A 24872-nucleotide genomic window follows, 5' to 3' on the forward strand; every position below is an offset into this window, starting at 1 on the left:
CTTCAAGTATCCAATAGCTAGTCATGTGTCTAGTAGCTACCACATTAGATAATATAGTTTTAGATGCTTTTCCGAACTGTTTGGCAAGGGATTCCCTGATTTTATAAGTACTTATAACAACCCCATAAGGCACCCCTTCTCCAGGTGAGGAATTTGAAACTGCCAGAGGGAACTAAGTAAAAAATAGATAAAATAAAGATTTAAAATAAGGCAGTCTACAACTAGGACCCATACTCTTAGCCATTAGTTTACATTGTCATCCTGAAAATTAAAATTCTTCCTATTGAAGAATTGAATATTCAGCATTCAACTGTGGCACTTCAGAACCAGAAAATGATCTAGTGAAAACCGATTCAGAGGGCTGGGGATATAGTTCAGTTAGTAGAGTTCTTGCCTCCCATGCACAAGGCCCAGGGTTTGATCCCTAGTACCACACAAAAAAAAAAAAAAGAAAGAAAGAAAGAAAGAAAGAAAGAAAGAAAGAAAGAAAGAAAGAAAGAAAGAAAGAAAGAAAGAAAGAAAAGAAAAGAAAAGAAAAGAAAAGAAAAGAAATAAAAAAAGGAAAACCCATTCTGGTATTCACATTGCTTTGTCTTAAACATGAAGCAATACAGTGTTAGAGCTATGATCACAACATAACTTCTGCCTCCTGTCTCCCTTCTTTCCTACTGCTTTTCATTGTCCACTGAACTGTACCAGCTACTTACAAGTTTACCGAAAGTTATGACAACAGTGTCCTACAACTGTAAAGTGAATCCCTCCCCACACATTTTCCTACAATTACTATGGAAAAAAAATCAGGCCAGTCTTATCATCCCAATGTCCCAACTATCAACTATTTTTCATTAATTAATTTGAAAAAACACTTGTCAATTTGGAAATGGGCAGCTAGATAACCAGGTTGGAGAAGTGGAGGTTAGAGTGGGAAGGGTGATGGTATAAATTTTTATGGAGGAAGATGCTGAATAAGTTACTTTTTTCTTTTTTGTACCAGGGATTGAACTCAGGGGCACTTGACCACTGAGCCATATCCCCAGCCCTATTTTGTATTTTATTTAGAGACAGGGTCTTGCTGAATTGCTTAGGGCCTCACTAAGTTGCTGCAGCTGGCTTGGAACTTGCACTCCTCCTGTCTCAGCCTCCCAAGCCACTGTGATTACAGGCAAGCGCTACCACATCTAGCTGAATAAATTGCATTTATTGGGCATACCATGAGTAAAACCCAAGAGTGAATCAGGAGACTCACAATTTACTGGATTCTGTTACTACCAAGTAGTAGCCCTCTTATTTCACCTCCTTGGGCCTCAATTTCCCTGTATGTAATCAGATCAACTCTGGGTCTCTTCCAACTTACATCCTGTGTGTTCATTCCATAAACTCCATTTCTCTGGTAGAAGGGCTCCTCACAGGGGTCCATGAGTGGGCTCTGGGGATCCAAAAACCCTTAAAGTTAAAGGCAACATTTTTTTTAACCTATCATCAATGTGTATTTCCCAGTGAGATTCAGAGTCTTTACTGGATTATCATTGTTCTGGGATTCTTTTGACAATCAATTAGGTTGGAAACCATTGCTCATAAGGTTGAAAAAAAGAACTTTGGAAAGGGAGAGAACAACAAATGAGCTGAGACTATGGGCATGGCGTAGAGGAGTAGAACCCCTAGAAGAACACAAATGGCCAGCTGTATAGTGGATCATGCTGCATAAGTGAGTCCCTGGAGCACAGCTAAGAAGGAGAGACAAGTATGAAGAAAACTGCCAAACTAACCACTGAAGAAAAAAAGGAAAGAAACACTGAGATGAACTTTAACCAAAAGAGTTAAGTGACCTCGGCTAAATGGGAAACCCTAACACAGTATTTAGTATTCAAAATGCCATCTAATTAGACTTATTAATACATGTATATGCATGTGTGTGTGCAGACACACACACACACACACACACACACACACATACACACATAACAGCCCACAGTCAGCTATACCCTTACCTCCTGGGCTTTTTACTCCTTTCTGGCCTACCCTAAGGAGTGCTCTTTTCTATAAATCACCAAACTAGTTGTCATGCTTAAAAGATTCCTCTTAACCCTAAGAGTCAGGAAGGGTTTACCAAACAAGTAGAGCATCTCAATTCAATCAGAGAATCTCTGCTTTTGTTGTTCCTTGGATAAAACAATTCTTGTTTGGGAAAAGAAGCCATGGAAACCAGGACTCACTGTTGCAAAATCTTTCTTTATCTCTCTCAAAGGATCTAAAAAATCTCAAGCAAAGGAAGTGAGGCAGCAGGATTTGAGTCCCTACCATCCCTAAAGTTTTGACTTTGGCTTACAAAAAGCTTTCTCAGTTTCAGCACTACTCACATTTTGGACTGAATAATTTGGGGTTGTAAAGAGAGAGGGTCCTGTACCATACCATGTAAGGTGTTTAGCATCACCCTTGGTCGCTACCTACTAGTGCCTATAGCACCCTCTACAATAGTTCGACAAGCAAAAATACGCCCACACATTGCCTAGAAAGAATTTTAAAAATCATCTGAGTTGAGAATGACTGTTTTACACAGAAGTGAGGAGTCAAAAGGAGTTACATGATGTTTACCTTGGGAACTTCATGGTAGTAGACTTATGAATACAACAGTGTTTCACAAATTTGGGGATTTCATAGAACAGTAAAACTCTCCTCAATAAACCCCCCAAATGAAGAGGACCAACATAAAGTTGCCAACATTTTATTTGGTCAAGAAGTTTATCCCAAACTATAACCCATTATTAATTTCATAAAAGAATACCTAACAATAGGGCCAAAAAATCATCTTAGAATTAACTATACAAACCTCATTTAAAAAAAAAAAAAAGGCTCATTCTTTTGTCCTAATTCTTTCTCCTTCTATTGCAAACTGTGCCAGATTGCCACCAGACCATGAGCCAGTTTGGGAAACACAGCTCTAGAGAATACATAAATCACACCATTGTAACTGTACTAGAAATGAAACTACCAAAAGGATCATCAAAAAGAAATCAAGTCAGGCGCAGTGGTACATACCTGTAATTCCAGTGGCTCAGGAGGCTGAGGCAGGAGGATCAAGAGTTCAAAGCCAGCCTCAGCAATGGTAAGGCACTTAGCAACTCAGTGATACCCTGTCTCTAAACAAAATACAAAATAGGACTGGGGATATGGCTCAGTGGTCGAGTGCCCCTAAGTTCAATCCCCAATACCTAAAAAAGAAATCAGGGATCTATCACCTTGAATAAGGTTAAAAAAAAAAAGAAATCTTTACTTACCCAACCCTAATTGAAATCATGCATTTCTTTCAGCTATGAATGTAGGCAACAAACAACAATATCAAAAGCAGTATCTGTGATTTTGTTACTCAACAAATCTGGCATTTTAATACCACATTACAGTTGTTGTAGATAGATACTGTCTTTGTTTGTTTGTTTTTAATAATATCGGAGATTAAACCTAGGTCTGGCACATGCTAGGCAAGTACTCTACCACTGAATTATATCACCAGACTTTTTGGTTTTGTATTTTGAGATAGGATTTCGCTAATTTGCCTAGCCTGGCCTGAAACTTGTGGTTCTCCTGCCTCAAATTCCTGAGAAGCAGGGGATTACAGTTGTGAATCACTACACCTGGCAAGTTGTTAGAGACATCTTGATGTATTATCTATGCTCATTACTACTCTGAAAGTATGATAGTTACTTTGAACACTGCTAGATCATGCATTAATTAAAAAGCCAATATATTGTTATTTGATAATTCCTTTTAATCATCGTGGCAGTTACTTCAAAACAATTGGTTTCCTTATAAATCTGTATCTTTGTATGCATTCTTAGTCTGCACACATGCTCAAGTCCAGTTCCCAGAAAGAAGAAAGGTTACAGCAGTTTCCAGGGCAAATGTTTACCACATGGTTTCTTCATCAGGAATTCTTTCAATTTTCATCCACCCTCCTTCCATCCTCTAAGTAACCTATTTCACCATCTGTTTAACCTCAGCTCCAACTAGGATGAGGCTAGAGAAAGAGCCATTGCCAAGATTTAAGGAGGTATTTGCTATCAGGGTCATGGAAATGTAGAGTCAGCATGTGCATAACCCTAAGAGAAAGAACCCTCTTAAATGATGCACTCTGCATGCCAGTAGAACCAAATGTGTAGCTTTAGTTTACGCAAAACTTTTGAAAATGACTCACATGAGAAGTCATTCTCAACCTTGGCTCCATGTAAGAATCACCAGAGTAGATCTTAAAAGTACTAACTCTCAGGCTAGATCCCAGACTCATTTAATGAGAACTTCAGGAGGTGGACCCAGGGACTTATATTTTTATTTTGTATTTAATGCTTTCTAGGTGATTCTCAAGGGCAGAAAATGTTGGAAACCAGGATCTGAGAAAGATGACATGCACCAAAAGGACTTCTGCAAGATCCCTTACAGAATTCCAACTGCTTTAGCTTAAAGAGTGACAGGTGAGACTTTCCCAAGATGGTGGATTGGAGGCACCTAGCACTCCCCTACTTCTGCATGAGAGAGAATTAAAATAACTGGAATGTATCTGCTTACTTAAGTGGGTAACCATGAAGAAATGCTGAAGTTCAACAGCCAACAGACAGAAACTTGAAGAAACTCAATGTGGAATAGAGGGTGGAATAGAGAGTCCCACCACCCACAGCATGGAAGCAGACCAGAAGGAGTGGCAGTTCCCCTTTGGCAGGAGCAGAGGAGAAAAAGGGAGAGTCCCAGCAAGTACCAATGGCACAGCATCCTCCAGCTCCTCCAGGAAATATAGCATAAACAGTCAAGGGACATGGGATTTGGATGGGGAACTAGCTATGGAGAAGTTCTCTACAATTCCCAGCAAATTCTCGTTGAACTGTAACTGGAAGCCATCTTGAGAAGGGCCTGAGTTTGTTGTCTTTACACCAAAAGCCGAGGCATTTCCCTTTCTCTGGGACTCCATAACAAGGTCACTACTCAAGCTTGGTGGACAGTGGATGTGAGAGTCACTTTGGCCTGGAAAAAGATTCTGGAACAAATTTACTGAGAGTTCTAGGCAGTGGGAGACAGGATTTCAGTGCTTGGGGGAACAAAGACACATTCCTCTGGAATCAGTAGTTTGATAGGCCAGCTATCAGGGTCTAGTGGAGTGAGTAGCTGTGTGTGACTACATGCAGGAGGCAGGACTATGAACACCAGAATCATGGACAGTGGATGACACAGAACCTACCACCATCCCCCCAACATTGATCCTTGAGAATCCATGCCTCTCTCCACCCTCAGGGGTGGCAGGGGTCATGTAGCAGAGCAGGTGTTACCATGGTCCTGCCCTCCAAATACACAGCACTAAAACCTCCATAGATAATCTGTAGGAAGTTCCATCTACTGCACTAGCTCCTAACCATGCTGTGGCATTGGCATATTCCCTACTCTGAGGGTGCAATCCAAATAGTCTCTTTATCTGGAGAGTTCTTCATTCCACCGTAGCTTGTCCCAGCATGCAAGACAGTTAAGAGGTATTCTAAATTATTCCAGCCACAAATGACTCCCACCAGTCATCTGACAAGCACCACAAAGGAAAGAAGAGAAGGATGATGAACCCCCAGGCTTTGATCTGGTATACCATTAAAAGATCAAATGTCCAAATAATTGGAATACCTCAGCTACATGCTGAAGGCATAGAAAACATTCAGTGAAATAACAGCAGAAAAATTCTGAAATCTTGGGAAAAATGTGGGTATCCAGGTATGAGAAGAATTTAGAAAGCAAAATAGACATGACCAGAAAAGAACCTCTTCATGACATATTATAGTTAAATTGCCAAAAGTACAGAACAACACATATTAAAAACCACAAGAGAGAAGCATCAAGTCACATTTAAAGGCAAATCCCATCAGAACAACAGCAGATTTCTCAGTAGAAACTCTAAAGGCCAGGAGGGCATGGAAAAATGTACTTTAAGTCCTGAAAGAAAATAACTTTCAACCAAAATTACTATATCCAACATGGCTATCCTTCAGAATCAAAGAAGAAATAAAGAGCTTCTAAGAAAAGGACAAACTAAAGGAATTCATGACCAATAGACCAGCATTATAAAGTCACCAGTGGGAATTCTATACCCAGAAGATGAAGAAAGATTCATGAAATCATAACAGCATGGGAAAGAATAAACCTCACTAGAAGAGTAGACACACAAATGAAAATCAGGAAAGAATCAAACATTATCAATATTGTAAATCATCAAATATCAAAGATAAATAAGACAGGAAGAAATTAATATAGAATATTCAAAACAACCTTAAAAAATCAACAAAATGATAGGAACAACTACATACATTTTAATAATAACCCTGAATGTAAATGGTTTTAATTCTCCAATTAAAAGGCACAGGCTGGTTAACCAGATTTAAAAAAAAAACCAACAACCCAACAGTATGTGACCCCCCACAAACTCTCCAAACCTGCAAAGACTTACACAGAATAAAAGTAAAGGGATGGAAATTATATTCCAACCAAATGGACTACAAAGGAAAGAAGTAGCTGTACTTATATCCAACAAAAATAGATGTTAAGCCAAAATTAGAGGAGCCAAAGAAGGTCACTACATATTAACCAAGGGAACAATTAACTAAGAAGATAGTGATTATAAATACGTATGCACTGAATGAACATCAGAGCACCCAATGTTATAAAGCAAACAGTACTAGACCCAAAGGAAGAGACAGGCTTCAATACAATAATAGTGGGTAACTTCAATACCCCACTCTCACCAACAGACAGATCATACAACAAAAAAAAAATCAGGGACCGACATTGTAGCTCAGTGGTAGAGCACTTGCCTAACATGTGTGAGGTACCAGGTTTAATCCTCAGCACCACATAAAAATAGATAAATAAAAGTATTGCGTTCATCTGCAACTAAAAAAAATTTAAATCAACAAAGAAACATCAGAGTTAAATGACACTTATTGATCAAATGGACTTAACAGACATTGCCAGAACACTCTATCCAACACATGCATAAGGGAAATTCTTTTCATCAGCACACGGAATCTTTTCCAAGAGATTATATATTAGGCCATAATGCAAGACTTAACAGCATCAAAAAAACTGAAATAATTTCTGGCATTTTATCAAATCATAAAGGAATAAAACTAGCAACCAACCACAAAACAAACTATACAAGTGCATGGAGATTGAACAACACACTACTGAATAGTATGTCACTGAAGAAATTAGCCAGGGGGAGGGGGGTGTTAAGAACTCATGGACTCTGGGGCTGGGGATGTGGCTCAAGCAGTAGCGCGCTCGCCTGGCATGCGTAGGGCACTGGGTTTGACCTCAGTACCACATAAAAAATAATATAAAGATGTTGTGTCCACAGAGAACTAAAAAATAAATATTAAAAAATTCTCTCTCTCTCTCTCTCAAAAAAAAAACCTTATAGACTCAAACAAAAATGTAAGCATAATACACTAGAACCTGTGTGATACAGAAAAAGCAATACTAAGAAGGAAGTTTACAGCAATTAGTGTCTACATTAAGAGGGAGAGGGAGCACCTGCAAATAACATAATGATGCATCTTGAGGTCTTGGAAAAACAAAAACAAAACAAACTCAAAATAAGTAGAAGGAAAGAAAGAATGAATATCAGAGCAGAAATAAATGAAATAGAGACTAAAAGTACAAAACAGCTGGGTGCGGTGGTGCAAGCCTGTAATCCCAGAACTTGTGAGGCTGAAGCAGGATTGCAAGTTCTACAATAGCCTCAGCAACTTAGTGAGGCCCTGTCTCAAAAAGTAAGCTGGCATGGTGGTGCTCCCTGTAATCCCGGCAGCCGGGGTGCTTAAGGCAGGAGGACCACAAGTTCAAAGCTACCCTCAGCAATTTAGCAAATTAGTTGCTTAGGCAACTCAGCAAGCACCTGTCTCTAAATAAAAGCCATAAAAAGGACTGGAGATGTGGCCAGTGGTAAAGCATCCCTGAGTTCAATTGTTGGTACCAAATAAATAAATAGAAAAATAGATAGACAGGTAAAAATAAAAAGGATTGGGATGTGGCTCAGTGTTTAACAGCCCCTGAGTTCAACTGGGATGTGGCTCAGTGATAAAGTGCCCCTAGTGAAAATAAATAATAAATAAGCTAGTAAATAAATAAATAAATGACTTAACTCTCTAGGTTTATAGACTTCTGTTGCAACTTATTATTTACTCTTCAACTCAGGGGTACATTCCCCAGACCTCTTTTTATATTTTATTTAGAGACAGAGTCTTGATAAGCTGCTTAGATTGTCACTAAGTTGCTGAGGCTGGAGTTGATCCTCCTGCCTCAGCCTCCCAAGTTGCAATTCTGAAAGGGTAGCTATTAAATTGTAGAAAACTGTTAGCTAACAAGTAACTCTCATTTAATAACACTGCAAATAAATTTTATCTTCGAAAAGAGTACAATAAATGAATTCCAATTTTATTGCCCTATAGAATGTTAATTGGTTTTATATGTAATATACCAATCCTATTCCAGCCTCCTTTCCTTCTATGACTATAAATACCTCTGACTCTCTACACTTTCTAAAACCAGCTTTACCATATGCTACTCCCATAATTAATGAATTAATATAAAAGATGTACTTTAGATAGGATGGTGGGAGCAGTCTCTGAATCCTGAAGGATGAGAACAAAGCAACCATGAGACACAGAAGGGAAGAGGAACCCACCCTTAGGAACTTAAGACGTCAACATAGCATGTATATATGTCCTACAGCTGGAAAGAGATTGCCCAGAAATGGCTCGAAGGCCATGAGGCTAAGGAAAAAAGTTCAAGTGAGGGAGAGAGCTCTGATATAAAAATGGAATAGTAAACAGGGACTAGATTATATGCAGAGTCTTACAGATCAATGCCACTCTACTATACACAATAAGCAAATGTCTGTAGAGTTTTAAGAAAGAGGATGAAATTTTATACATCTGTTTTGTAAAGGTCACTCTTTCTCAAGTTGGAAATGAGATAGGAAAAGAGAAAAGAGAAGACCAAAAAAACAATGGCAAAACCATTGTGTTACCCAGGTAATTGTAGAAGGTGACCTGGTCTAGTGGGAACAAAGAGATGGAGGCAACAAGCAGTGACACTAGAACCATACTGCCAGTGCTACTGATGACTATATTGGGGAGTGAGGAAAAAGGAGGAATCCAGGATGACTTCTGGATCTCTGGCATGAACATCTGTAGATGGTTGTGTCATTTACCAAAACTGGAAAAACTAAGGGATAGAGGTTTTCTCTCTCTCTCTCTCTCTCTCTCTCTCTCTCTCTCTCTCTCTCTCTCTCACACACACACACACACACACACACACACACACACACACACACACACACGCATGCCATTCTTAAAATAAGGGTATCCATTCACAGCTCAATGGATGTGACTGCCTGAAAGTGACAGGGCTACCACTAGGCTTTCAGGTTAGGGCTTCACAGAGGCCTTCAAGGTTTATGTCGCCAAACATCAAGCTAATAGGATGCAAGCAACAAAGTGGAAAATTCTAGGTGGTGGCTCAAAGTTTGGCCCAATCTTGCCTTTATTCTTCAGCAAAATATGCTAACTACAAATAACTTTTATTTAGTAAAACTTCAAATGAAGGAAGACAATTCAGAATAAACTCTGGATATACATAAACCCCCAGAGGTAAAAGACATCAAGCCAAGACTAGTGACACATGCCTGTAATCCCAGTGGCTTGGGAAGCTGAGGTAGGAGGATCACAAATTCAAAGCCAGACTCAGCAACTTAGTGAGACCCTGAGTAAGTTAGCAAGATCCTGTTTCAAAATAAAAAATTGTAAAAGGGGATAGGGATGTAGTTCAGTGATTGGGGTTCAATCCCTGGTATCCAAAAAAAAAAAAACCAAAGGCTACATCAGGGGCTGGGGTTGTGACCCAGTGGCAAAGTGCTTGCCTTGCACATGTGAGGCACTAGGTTAGATCCTCAGCACCACATAATAAATAAATAAATAAACAAACAAAATAAAGATACTGTGTCCCTCTATAACTTAAAAAAAAAAAGTCCTTTGGGCTGGGGCTGTAGCTCAGTGGTAGAGCACCCACCTCGCATGTGTGAGGCACTGGGTTTGATCCTCAGCACCACATAAAAATAAATAAAGATACTGTGTCCAACTACAACTAAATAAATAAATAAATATATATATATATATATTTATTTATTTATATATATATTAAAAAGGCTACATCAATGTTTCTAAAATACAAAGAAGAAAACTTTATTTCTTTATGAGAAGGTACTAATCCTTTACACAAATACTTTGACAATCCTTTTCACAGCCCCTAGGAAATTAAGCTGTAGATCTGGGAACAAATCAGGTAAAAGAATTTTTTTTTATTAGTTCTAATCAGTTATACATGACTGTAGAAAGCTCTTTGATTCACTGTATACAAATGGAGCAAAATTTTTCACTTTTCTAGTTGTACATGAAACAGAGTCATGCCATTCATGCAATCATACATGTACCTAGGGTAATGATGCCCATCTCATTCCATCATCTTTCCTACCCCCATACCCCCTGCTCTCCCCTTCCTCCCCTTTGCCTTATCCAAAGTTCCTCTACTCATCCCATCGCCCCACCCCCCATTATGGATTAGCATCCACTTATCAGAGAAAACATTTGGCCCCACAAATCAGGTGAAAGATTTAAGTTTAACTTAAAATAGGTAATAAAAGTGTCAGAAGTTTTTTTGGTTACTGGGGATTGAACCCAGGGGCACTTAACCACTGAGCCACATCCTCAGCCCTTTTTTTGTATTTTAACTAGAGACAGGGTCTCACTGAGTTCCTTATGGTCTTGCTGAATTGCTGAGGCTGAGTTTGAACTCACAATCCTCTGCCTCAGACTGCAGAGCCACTGGGATTATAGGTGTGCACCAGAAGTTTATTCTAGTATACAACAAATTAGCTCTAACTTTTCAGAAGATAACATTGGCAACCCCTACAATAAAGTTTTAATACCCATTTACAATGGAATAAGAACTATGACAAATCCAAATTCAATATGATGTAACTTTCAGCCATCAAAGCCAATGACTGCTGTAGCAGTCTTGTAGCAACAGTCTTAGGGCAGATTGTCTTCTAGCAACAGACACCAAGCCACCTGATGAAATGATGTTCCATCAAGAAACCTATGTCAAAGAACCAAATTCTGTAATGTAAACACATACCTTTTGGGTCCAATTATTTTCCCATTTGGAAAATATTTCACGATTGCAGGTTATAGTTAGCACCTTACTAAAAGGAAAGAGGAATGGAGAAGAAGCCATTTTACATAGCAATGGGGCATAGGGTCCAGAGGCAGAGATGCTGACTCTAAATTTTACTAACCCTGGGTATATATATATTCAGTTACTCAACCTCCCTAAACTTCAATTTCCAAATCTGGGACAATAATTGGGACAAATAATAACACCCCAGTAGAGACTCACAATGTTATGCCATAACCAGTTCTCCTCTCCTCGAAGTCACCTGAGAGAATTGTGTTTCCCCAGTTTGCTCTGCAGTGAATCAGATCCATGTGAAAAGTTCTGGCCAATGCACTTTGAGCAGCAAAAATATGAGTCACACTCAGGCCAAAAGAATTTAACTGCTAGGGTGAGAAACTCTTTCCCTGTTGCAGCAATTGGGGGGGACAGGTTTTGTGTTGGAGATGCCATAAGGTAAAGCAGCCAGGATCACAGGGCCACCACATGGAGAACAGCTGCTCTAGAGGGTCACCCTGACTCACTGCAAAGTGGGACAAGAATCTTTGTCTAGTGAAGGCACTGAGATAGTTGTGGCATGTGTTACTATAGTTTATACCAAACAATGTAAACCTAATAAGCACTGCACCTACTTTACTGGGATGCTCTGAGGATTAAATATGACAGTGTCTGGCACACTCTAAGTCCTTGTAAAAGATTAACAGATGACTGCAGCCCCCTGATGCTTAGTGTAAGGGGCTTTGTCTCCCATAGCCAGCTATCATAGCCAGCAATCATCTCTAATATTTGGATTGTCCACACAGTCTCTATGAATTAACCATAAATATTTGACCCATTTAGGTGTCTACCACAACCCTCATAGGACAGGAGAGAACAGCTGAGTAATCTTTACCTCAAAATGAGGAAAAGAAACAAATTTCCTGCATAACCATGTGGATATATGAAAGTACTTTGTATCACAGTGAATTATCAAAGGACTTGAGTGCATTCCTCTGATAATCACCTTCTTCATATGGATTTTAAAATCTCCTTCTAAGGCAGTAGAAATAATATTAATATTTGGGGCCTTTGTTTTTTGTTTAAGCTGTGGAGAGAGCTCAAGCATATTAGTGGGCTGGGAACAGGGATGGAAAGATAAGAGAATAATAAATCAGAACTATGAGAAGATAGATTCATTCTGCCAAAATTTTAGTACAGTGCTTTGGGAACTGGAAATTAAAGGATGAGCATATCTGATGTGACTTAAAGGAATGGAAAAGAGAAAAAAAGAACAGTTCCACTCAACTCTCTCCGTCACTCCACCCCTAATCCCTAAGAGAGCCTTAAGTGACATTATAGGTACCTCAAGTGGAAAATTAAACTGAATCTTATTATTTTGCCACAGGCTCTAGAAGTCCTGTCCCAGTCTCATCCTAAATAACAAAATCTGTTTTAACTGCAAGTCAGTTAAATGGAACTAATCTCAGGTCACTCTCTGAATTTTTTTGCCCATTTAAAAAAGAAAGGAACTAAGCCACCTGCTAAGTTTTTTTTTTTTTTTACAGAGTTGGAGGAAGTGAGGAGAAATTCCACAAAAGCTTATAGAATAGGCCCTAACCCCACTAAAAATTGTCCTCATAAATAAGAAACCTGTCACAGACAATAAAAAATATAAAGTGTGAGATACTCACCACATTTAATACTTTCTATCCGCACAGGCAGACCAGACTGTGCCGCAGCAATTAATTTCAGGGCAACGTAAAACTGTGTTGGACCAAAATAACCAACCCGTTTTGCACCACACAGTTCTGTGATCTGAAAACAGATAAGAAAAGTAATGCTGAAAACTCCATTTTGTAACAGGAAAATGAGACAAGATATATGATGAAACGTGAAGAATTTCACAAGGTAGCTAACCAAAAGTCACTTGGGAACCTACATATCCACACCGGTTGGTTTCCCTCTCCTCCAGTTGACAGGGAGATTTTTTAATTCAGATCATTAAGTTCTACTTACCCATGATGTTTCAGTACTTATTTTCCTCCTCTTTCAAAGATTAAAATAAAGGTGACAAAGGATGGCTGTTACTCCTCTTACAAAGGAGAGTGATTTTTTTAGGGGGTGGATTCTAATGTACAAAGTCTAGAGTCACTGGGGTGAAGAGAACAGTTTAGTTATTACCACTACTTGTGGATTATCCTAGTTTATCAAAATTAGAAGTAAATTATTATCACAAAGTTCTCAGGAGAAATTATTTCCTAATCATTGAAATTATATTTTGGGTGATCGTTTCAGAAGAACACAAAAGTACTGAACAGTAGGGCACGGTGGGGCACTCTTGTAACTCCAGGTACTCAGAAGGCTAAGGCAAAAGGTAGCAAGCAGAAGGCTAGCCTGTGCAACTTAGTGAAACCCTGTCTTAAAAAATGAAAAGGGCTGGGGATGTAGTTCAGTGGTAAAGCAACCCTGGGTTTAATCACTAGTACTGAAAGAAAAAAAGTACTACACACATATTTTTAAGATACTACAATAATTGGTGATTTCCATCCCATCACCTGGAACTAGAAAATCCTTCCCCACATCTGAATGGAGCTCAAATGTGACTTTTGCTCTGAAGCTCTTCCCAATATCCTGGGTATAATTTATTTCCCAGTGTATTCTGAGAGGAAGCCATTCAAATGTCTATAAATGAACACCATATGATACATTGTCTTGGATGTGCTTCAGCATAAACAGGGAAGTGGGCACATGGGTAAAACAAGCATAACCAAGAATTAATAATGGTTGAAGTCAGGTGATAGGTTTATGGAGGTTCATTCTCCATATCACAAGTTGGAGGCCAGCCTCAGCATCTAAGCAAGACCCTAGGCAACTCAGCAAAATCTTGTCTCTAAATAAAATATTTAAAAAGAGCTGGGTCTGGAGACTGAGGCAGGAGTATCAAGAGTTCAAAGCCAGCCAGAGGAAAAGTGAGGTGCTAATCAACTCAGTGAGACCCTGACTCTAAATAAAATACAAAACTAGGGCTAGGGATGTGGCTCAGTGGTCTAGTGCCCCTGAGTTCAATCCCTAGTACCCAAGGCAGGGGGAGAGTGTTGGGAATGTGGTTCAGTGGTAAAGTGCCCCTAGGTTCAATCCCTAGTACCAAAAAAGGAAAAAAAGAAATTGTAATCCTTGATATGTGAAAAACTTAACAACTACATTTCAAAAGGTAACCATGTAGTATCAAGTTCACCTTCAGTTATTCCTTTACCACAGCTACTACACTGAACTGGAAATCTCTTTATTACAGGTAACCGAAAATACTGGTATAACATTTATTATGGTAGTTTAAGACTCATGCCCTAATCTGACATTAGTAAAGCACCTTGTTTACCTTGGAATCTGTCCTTTGGTCGCATACAGCATTAGAATCACTGCTTTGTATACAAAGTAGAATATACACATTTAACCGAGGTAAGCCCATAGGTCACTTTTCCTGTTCTTTATACATGAAACCTCTGAGAAGCATGCCAAGAACATTCTGAAATATTCAGTTCTCAAGGAAGAGAAAATAATTATAAGCCTTTGGAATTTGCATATGGAGTCTCATAGTCTGGGACTTCTTGATCCAAAAAACAGGTTGATTTTATAAGATTTGTTGTTGTTGTTGTTCATCAGAGTTCAAAGTATTTTAAGTTTAAATTCCGTCTGGAAAAGCTCTAAATTATGGGTAGAAATGTTTTGATGATATCTGAAGGAAAAAAGGTGGTGATTTATTCCAGATACTCCATTAGCAGGAGGTATTCTACAATATTTCTTCTTCAAACAATCTAAGTCACTGAGATTTACTCAAAATAAAGAAAAAATGAAAAGATTCCACTCTTACTTTTTAGTTTAAATTTTAAACCTGTTACACTCTCGGCTGGATCCATCTGAGATTACGTGTTGTACAAATTTATAAAACAGAATAAGGACCTATGGACTAGAGTTTGTTTTTTCAGGTGGAAGGCAAGAAATGGAAAAGGGGGAATGGATGAAATCAACTTCCTTACAGCTTACAGATGCACATTAAACTGCTGGGATGCTGGACACAAATCAGAAAAAAAAATCACCAACAATGTGGGTGGATCCTGGACAAAGTTCTGGAAGGAGGTTGAAGGCCACTAAAATAGCTTCCCTCCTACCTAATTCTGTAAGATTAAGTGACTGTGCTGAATAACCAGTCCACACACATTCCAGTTTGCCTGAAATAATACTCTCTTTCCTAGCTGAAATGTAATAAATTTTCAGAACTATTCAAAGGTTTGAATAAGTTTCTCTCTTTCAAGTATTTTTAAAGGCCTCCTTACATTTTGAAACTTAAAAACTCTTAGAGAGAGGACCTGGAAAATTTCTCCAAAAGCACCCCTATTTTCTATTCTCTCTGGGCTGCACTTGGCAAAGTCCAGATTCTTTGCTCTGACTCCACTGCTCCCAGTCTTCCCTAGACGGTGCACCTTCACACACCAGCCTTCATGGTCTCTTATTAAAACCGGGACATCTTCCAACTGCAAGGGGCTTCCAGGGCTCCTCGTTCCCTTCCTGCAAAACTCAGACTCCGGAGTGGCTTTTGAGGCCCCCCTGTCTGGCCCAAACTACCCTTCCAAAAACCCTCGCCCTGCAGCTAATTAAGGCTGTAACCACACCAGATTCCAACCCATCTCTCAACACCCAAATCCATTTGGGCTTATGGGCACTTGCTGAGCCCTCTGCATGGAAGCCAAATAGCTCCCCACTTCTTTGCCTGTCGGGCTTATTCTTCAAGTCACCCAAAGACCAATCTTGCCTCTGAACCTTAAGCAATCCCATGTGGCATGTTTTCTGCATTCTCAAACCTCTTTTTACCAGCTATCACATCACAAGCCTTGTAATACAGTTAAATCAGTACAGTGGTAACTGTCTCCACTGTACCCCATCTCCTTCCCCCATCCCAAGTTGCCAACACAAGGCAAAATTATGTTCTTATCATTTGTATTCCCAGGGATATGTACTTTATGATGCTTGGTATATAGTCAGTTGCTCAATGAATGTTGAATTAATTAGTTTTCACAGCCTGTAGCAGCAGAATAGTTCTTTCTCTCATTTTGTAATTACTTTCACAAGTGGCTGCTAAATTGGCTTTAGTCATCTCACACCATATAACCCAAGAGCTCCTGCAGGAATATAACAGAATTTTAACTTCTCCATTCCCTTCCTGCTCAGCTAGGAGGGTATGGGGTTAAGTCAAAGCTTCCACCATTCTCCATTCTGGCCATAAACCTCAGAGCTCGGGAGAATCCCTCAGTGGTGTCCCAGCCACTAAACACTCCAGAAAGGTGCCTCTTTTGACTCAGCACACCCCCAAGTGGTGTCAGCTCCCAAGTAGGCACACTCAACAACAGAAATCCTGAAGAGAGTCTGAAGTACACACTTACAAGTTGTAACTCAGCCTCTTAGGAAACAATTGAGGAGGCAGGTAATGATATGCTGGCTTTTCCCTTTCCTACTCATTTATACTTTCTAATATTCAATAGACTGGCAGTCCAGAGGGACTTGGGGTAAACCACTAAACAAAACACAAACCCCTCTATCCTACTGACCAATATAAGGTACTGTGGTATATGCCTAAGCCAAACCACACTCCTAAAAGGAGGTCAGACATACAGTGTTTAGTTGTGTTTTCTGACAGAGGATCCTATTAATACCTTAAAGTACTTATTAATTTTAAAGTATATTGGCCACTCACCACCAAAAGCACTGTGTATGCTAGGAAATGAGCATCATGGAACAAAACAACCTATTCTACACACATCCACACCCTTCTTCCTTCCCACTTTGCCAAACCATCTGAAAAGTAGGTTATAGACACATCTCATGACCCACCACCCCTAAGTACTTTATTGTTTACCTCCTAGAAACAGAGATATTTTCCTACACCACTACACCAGCATCACCACACCAAAGGAAATCAACAGTGACACAATATTATCATATAACACATGGTCCACACTCACATTTCCTCAATTGCCCTCAAAATGGCTTACTAGCTGGATTTTCCTATTCTGATCCAGTATTTAATCAATGTTCATGCACTGCATTTTAATCTTATGTTCCCTTAGTCTCCCCCTAATCTGGCACAATCCCCCTTGGTCCTTAATGACATTGAATCCTTTCAAGAGTCCAGACCAGCTGTCCTCAGAATGTCCCACATTTGGGATTTATTTGTTTTCTTATGATTACATTCAGCTCAAACATTTCTGGCAAGAATACCACACAGATGTTACTGTGATATAGAGAGAAATAAACACCATGAGAGCCATATAATATCATAATATCCTACCTAGTACTCACTGTCAAGTTTGGCCATTTGAAATTTATATTCCATGTTACATAAGTAAAATGACATAAGTATAAGCTCATTCAATATAGCACCAATTAACAGATCAGAAAACACCTGGAGGTCCACCTCTAAGATATTAATCAACTGTGATTAATCCACACAATAGAATTCTAGGAAACTTTGTGGACATCTGTCATATCTGTGACTGCCCATCTTTTTTGGAAAAGTCTTTTTTTTGAAAAATTGCATATTCCAAACCCCACTTCCTGGATTAAAAACAGAGAATCAAAATTCCCAGATTCCCTAGCAGCTCATATGCAAGCATATCACCTAAGTTCCACTAATCAGATTTATCCATACATTTCTTTCAAACGAAGGCTGAATATTTAGATGCATTTATTGATATGTTTATAAGCTATTTCTGGAAGCTGAAGCTAGCAAAAGTGGCTGCCAGCTGCCTCCAGGGAAGAAAACTGAGAGGCTAGGGCACATGGGGAGGAAAGAGTTTACTGCATATCATTTTATACCTTCTGAATTTTGAATCATATGAATGTAGTATCTATTAAAAATAAATTTAGGGGGCTGAGGTTGTGGCTCAGTGGTAGAGTGCTCACCTAGCACATGCAAGGACCTGGGTTCAATCCTCAGCACCACATAAAAATAAATAAATAAAATAAAGGTTGGCCCTGGGTTCAATCCCAAGCACTGCACAAAAAATAATAAAAAATAATAATAAAAAGTCTCTTGAGGGCAAGTCCTGCATTTTTTGAATATCTTTGCTTTCCCCACAGAACCCATGCCACTGATTTCTAGCAAAGAAGGCTCACAGAATAAGTTAGATATGCCTATTGTGTTTTTACCCTTGATGGCTTAACGAGAACTCCTATGTATGGTATCTTGTACCATTAGATAGTGAATTATGTGACTCTATCAACATATTCAACCAAATACTTTGTTAAAATCTAAAGGATCAAAGACACTGGCCTGATCACAGAATAACAAGAAGTAGAACCTCAGGTAAATCATTTTGTAATCACCTGATTCCATGTAGGCAAAGCCAAAGGGGAATGCAACCCATCCTCCCAGAACTTTGAATTAACTTAGTCTATGGTGGTATTATGTTATATATTAAAACAGAGATATAGTAAAGAATCAAATATAAATTAGTATGGTTCTTTTGGGGGAGCAGCATTTACTGGGGATTGAACCCAGAGGTGCTCAATCACTGAGCCATACCCCAGGCCTTTTGTTCTTTATAATGAGACAGAGTTTTGCTTAGTTGCTTAGGGCAGCTTTGAATTCACAATCCTCCTGCCTCAACCTCCTGAGCCACTAGGATTACACGTGTGTGCCACCACACCCAGCCAGTATGGTTATTAATGACCAAAAAAAAAGACATTCTCCACTCAGGCTAGCTGTTTTGATCATGCCTATGATTCTCATGGTTCATTCTCTCTTCTGCTTTTAGGGAGCTGACAGAAGGTCTGGGATTATCAGCATTAAATTAATCAGAAACGGGAATACAGGTTCTTGCACAATGGATTGGCATCTATAGGCCTGACTGATTGATTCTAGAGATTTTATTATGCACCTAGATTGTTTTTTTGGAATGAGGAAGAATTATAGATAATGATGGCATTTGATGACAATGGTCTTTTATGATTTTTGTAAACTAGGTCTTTTTTGGCAAACCAATGCCACAGCTTTCCAAAATGCCCAGCTGGCTTCACACATACAGGCATGCATCACCACAGGGTCAGGATCAGGAGTTCCTTAGGACTGGCATCTGCCTGGGAAGAAATGAGGATCTAATAATTGAAGGTTGAACAGAGGGGAAGAGGTGATGGGGTGAACTGCTGAGGCACAAAGGAAGCATCCTCCCATAGGTTTAGAAGAAAAGAATAGCAGACTCCACAGTAAAAACTAACATTTACTGAGAGCAGACTGTGTCCCAGGCACTGACATAAATGGCAGGAATTAATGAGATGAAGGAAATACACATATATACACAAGAAGTCTTGACTCCAGAACCAAATTAAAATGCAATTACAGCTCAGATTACAAAAGAAAATTAGCTTTAGAATTCTGGCTCAGGGTTTGAGGCTCTATGTATCACAGAATTTTTGTACAGCTGGAAGTAGAGAAATCTCAGGTGAACACAAATGCATTGCCAAAATTACATACGACTTTTACTGGTTCTGGCAACTCAGACTTTATCTCACCAGCCAAAGGATTAGCTTTGCAGACAGTTCATTTATTGACATTTTTTAGAGCTTCTCAAAAGTAAAACTATACGCTCAGGTTATTTGGAATTTTATGAGGTTGTTTATTTTAATCCATTCTATATTTATCTATACTATTTTATCTGCACTCATACAATTTATTTTTTAAAGAAATGTGTCCCATTTCTTTACATTTCAACTATGTGGAGCATCAGTATTGCACACAGATCTTCAACATGCTAAGGGAATGAATAAATGGATAGAAGTTCAGTCTTAGATCACACTAGAGTTCTCACACTTGACCCTAAATCCAGATATTTTGAAGCCTCTAGCACAAAGCTAAACTCTTACCAGAAACATCCATTTTGGGTGGGATAAGCAATTTGATTCATCAATTTGATTTGTCAAGTTCTGACTAAGGACTCTATCCAATTGTTAAAATAACAAATACATCTCTTACTTCCCTGACATTCTAACAGCCTCTGGTTGAGGAGGCTGATCCCATTTGAAGTGAGCTGCTCCAGGGCAATAAAGCTGGAGAAGGGCCCTTCCTCCCTGTTCATGAGTGTTCTCCTCACAAAAAGGTCCCATGACAACCAGCACACTCAGGCCTTCTGCATCACTATGGCAAATCCAGTTGGGTTTAAGAGGCTCCGGCCCAACTGATCAGAACCAAGCACCAAGACAATACTGATATTGTTACTACTGTGACCTAATGGGCATATAATATTGACCTAACTGACCTCTTTCCATGATCAAGTCCCCTTTCTGTGTCTCAACTATTCACATTCATCCTCTTTCCTCTCTAGGCACCCATCATTTTAAGGCTTGAATTTACTCTCATCTACCTTATCAACAGCTACCTGCTGACAATTCCCTGATAACCAAATCCCTAAAGTCTGTGATCTGAGGTCTCATGCCATTGAGCTGCACTTACCAGAAGGGACATCCCTAAGGTCTTCATGAGTCTTCTGCACCTATCTCGAATCACCTGTAAATACTGTTTCATCAGCCTAGATAGACTTTCCATTGCCAGAGGATACAATCCACTGGTCCCACTAAATTGATGACCCCACCACAATGGGTGAACTTAGATCCAGGTTCTAATTGCTCCCAGGATGTTCTATCCAAAGTGCAGTTCACTCTCATAAGCCATGCTTAGAGAATTCAAAAATAAAAGATATCTGACAATGAAAGAACAATCCCTGTTGTCAAAGGATTTATAATCTGATTGGAGTGTGTACCTAAGAATTTTGTGAAAGATGATCGAAATTTAGCAAAGACTACTACACACCAAGTAGAAACTGGGCCTTTCTCTTTGTGGGAATTATTTCTAGTATCTAATCCAACATGAATGGTTTTGCAAGTAGGAACTTCAGAGTCTAAAGAAGTTAGAGAAATGCTAAAAATTAGGAAATCATCTGAATTGAAAGATCTTGCTACCCAACAATTTATATTAGAAATATCACATGAATCAAATTCACTGTGCAGTTTTCCAAATTCTTAGGCACTAAGATACCACTCACTTATGGCAAAGTCTCTTTGGACATTCCAACTAAAAGACACATACTATTTATGCTTTGGCAGCCAGAGCTACATGCAAGTTAGGCTCCATTATTTCTTGGCTTTCCAAGTGGTCATGAGCACATATCTGTGAGGGGGAGCAGGTGTCAGGAGTACAGCTCAGAACTGAGTATTTTCTTTCAATAGAACTGGAGAACAAACCACAAAGCTTACTTCACCATAACAGTGTAATAACCAACTGAGTTGACCAGAGTACAGAATAGAAACAAATGAGCATTTCCCATTTCTCCTCTGGCTTCCCAGTATTAGAATCCCTGCAGTATTTATGAAGTTTTCCACCTGCTTTCAGCTAAAAAGTTTCTGATACTCACTTTCCTTATTGATTTTTAATCAGGGTATGGACACAGGACATAAGCTTGCCAGCCAACACCCATATGGGCATTTTAATCAATAACAAATGCTGCAAACCAACAGGAATAGTAGATGATAATTTTCTTGTAAAGAGGAGCAACACCCAATTCCAGGGGCAGCCCCACCCCCAACATCTAATGCAGGCAATGGTGTACAGGGGGAGACATACAATATTCAGAAGCTACAGTATCACCATCCTCAATGGATCAATTCTGTAGCATGATCCAGCTGTAGTTCTGGCAGTGTTGCCTTCTAATTGTGGATTTTTCAACCCTACCCCTAGGCTTCCCAGGAGAAAGAATGAATTACCAAAATTTATCCACAAACTCCTTTTCTGATTAAATTAGCCACAAGCAATTTCTTTTGTTTACGTGACTATGTTACTAAGAATCCTGGATGTTACAGAGGGTAGATTACAGGTGAGCCTTCATCATTCCAGGGCTACAAATTTGGCTATATCATTATCTACTGCCTAACAAACCACCCCAAAATCCAAATGCCTTAAAGCAAATAATTATTTCATTCAAAATTCTGGGGCTCAGCAATTTGGGCTGAGTTCAGCTAAATCTGGGCCAGGTGCCACTGCTCTCAGGTGGACTCACTTACACTTCTACAGTTGGCTTTAGGTTGGCTGGCTGCCTCTATTTTCCACCACATGGTCTCTTCCTCCAGCCCAATCTAGAATTTTTTACATGGTGGCAGAGTTCCCAAAGCAGTAAGGAACTGAAATGTTTCCTCATATCTAGGCTGAAAACCTGCACAAGGTCATTTCTGCATTCTATCGATAAACCAAGTCACAAGGCCAACCAAAATCCTAGGGAAGGGGAAACAAGCTCCACTTCTTTAATAGGAAGAGTTGCAAAGTACTGTAGGCATTTTGCAATCTACCATGCCTGACTGCTTGATAAACAGCGCAATGATAAAGATGAGACAATAGATAACCCTAGGGAATTCTCATTTATTAAAACTACTCATACCTAGAATCTGTGCTCTCACCACCATTTCCATTTACCACCACCAACTCCAGCCTCTCATTTAACAACAGCTAACTAGAAGCAATAAATACAGTGCTGAGCCAGCAAACTTAGCAGCCTGTAAACAATTTTGTACAGGTCAGGTCCCTTGGATTCCTCACACTGTAGGACATGCTAAAGAGCACTGACTAGAATTGTGTGGCATGTGACATCAGCTCTCCATTTTTGGTTTCTCCATTTCTGAACCTCGGTTTTTCTCCCTCAAAGATCAAAGAAATTTGCTGCATATGAACAAATGGATAGTTTGATCACTTCACACAGAAAACTACTTAACGGCCCTAAATTACAGAAAAACCTAATATAAAACATAAAGGAATCTTTTAAAAACTCTTCTCTAAATTTGTTTATTCAGATCTTGAAAAGGTTTTAACTAAATCCCCTTCCAAGAGCCACTGAAATTGGCAGACCCCACAAATTGAAACTACATGTTTCCCTGACAACTGTTGAAAAGAGAAAGGAAGGGCTTCTGCAAGAAGTCTCCATGGAAACCACCTAGTCCTTGCATCTTCCATTCACCTTATACTTTGGCTGGCATTCAAGAAGATCAAATCACAATAAAAACATAAGGAAGCTGGCTTGTGAGCAATAAAGAATGTCTATGTTTGGTACAGTGAGATTTTTCCAGTAAAAAGGCATAGTCCAAACACCTCAAGACCCACCAGATTTAAAGAAGTCTCTGTATGTTCAAACCATTTCTTAATATACCCCAGGTCTTAGTCCATTTGGGTACTACTTTACATTGGGTATATATATATACACAATAGAATTTTTTGTGGTATCAGGGATTGAATTCAAGGGTACTCGACTACTGAGCCACATCCCCAGCCCCATTTTTTATTTTATTTAGAGACAGGGTCTCACTGAGTTGCTTAGCACCTTGCCATTGCTGAGGGTGCCTTTAAACTCACAATCCTCCTGTCTCAGCCTCCGGAGCCACTAGGATTATAGGCATGCGCCACTGCACCCAGCCCACAATAGAAATTTCATTTCTTACAGTTTTGCAGACTGAGAAGTCTAAGATCAAGGTGCCAGCAGATTCAGTGTCAGGTAAAGTTTATCTATGGCATAGATGGCACTTATTTGCTGTAACTTCCATAGTGGAAGGTGCAAACAAGCTCCCTCAGGACTCTATTATGCAAACATTAATACCACTCATGCCCTACTCTCATGAACTAATCACCTCCTGAAAGCCACCCTTTTAATACTATTACATTGGATATTAAGCTTCGACATATGAATTTGAGGAGGACAGAGACATTCAGAACACAGTTTCCCAAAAATAATTCTGGAAACAAAGTATATTGGTTTCCTAGGGCTGCTGTAATAAATGGGCTTAAAACAATCGACATATATTATTGTCTTACAGTTCTGGAGGCATGAAATACAAACTCAAGGTGTCAGCAGGGTTAGAAAGTTTCCTTTGAGGGCTCTAAGGTAGAATAAGTTCCATGCCTCTCCCTAAGCTTCTTAATATTAAGTCTCAGAAGTTCTTTGGCTTATAGTAGAATCATCACTCCAATCTTTGTCTTCAAATGGCTTTCTTTCTGTGTAACTATGTCTTCACATGGTTGTCTTCTTATGAGAAAACTAATCGTATTGCATTATAGTCCCACCTTACTGCAATATGATTTCATCTTAACTTGATTTTATCTCCAAAGACCCTATTTCCAAATAAGGTCATGTTCTGCAGTACTAGTGATCAGAATATCAACATATATTTTGAGGAAGACACAATTAAATTCAGAACAAACTGCTATATAACAACTATTTTATTTTCCCTATTCACTAAGTTTTTAAAGCTAATTAATAGCTCCATTTCTTTTGTGGCTCAATCAAAACAGAAGATCAACTTAACCACAAAGCCACAACTAGCTACAGTGAAATGTGGGCAGTGCAACCTTTACTCTGGACAAGCATGTGCCAAGCTCAAAACTGGAATTTTTATTGCAAAGGAGAAGAAGGTAATGAAAGTCAGGGGACAAAGAATTCTCAGTCACAGAGGTAAAGAGTAAAATCACTCAGGAAAAACAGACACCCTGCCCTTCGGTGAAAACCCACTGCAAAAATGAGATCATAAAAGTTAACCGTGCTTGGAAAGACCTTGGAACTGAA

General features: G+C 39.2%; 1 protein-coding gene across 9 annotated transcripts in view; it reads right to left on the reverse strand.

The window, feature by feature from the left end:
• Positions 1–24872, reverse strand: part of Reps2 (RALBP1 associated Eps domain containing 2) — a 206183-nt gene that overhangs the window by 125623 nt on the left and 55688 nt on the right. For all 9 annotated transcript variants that reach the window (XM_026396752.2, XM_077793947.1, XM_026396750.1 and 6 more), the window contains exon 2: positions 12921–13044. In XM_026396752.2, the coding sequence (XP_026252537.2) occupies positions 12921–13044 (124 nt within the window). The remainder of the gene's footprint in view (positions 1–12920; positions 13045–24872) is intronic.

This window comes from Urocitellus parryii, chromosome X (genome assembly GCF_045843805.1).
Source record: "Urocitellus parryii isolate mUroPar1 chromosome X, mUroPar1.hap1, whole genome shotgun sequence".
In the NCBI taxonomy this organism is placed as follows: domain Eukaryota; kingdom Metazoa; phylum Chordata; class Mammalia; order Rodentia; family Sciuridae; genus Urocitellus; species Urocitellus parryii.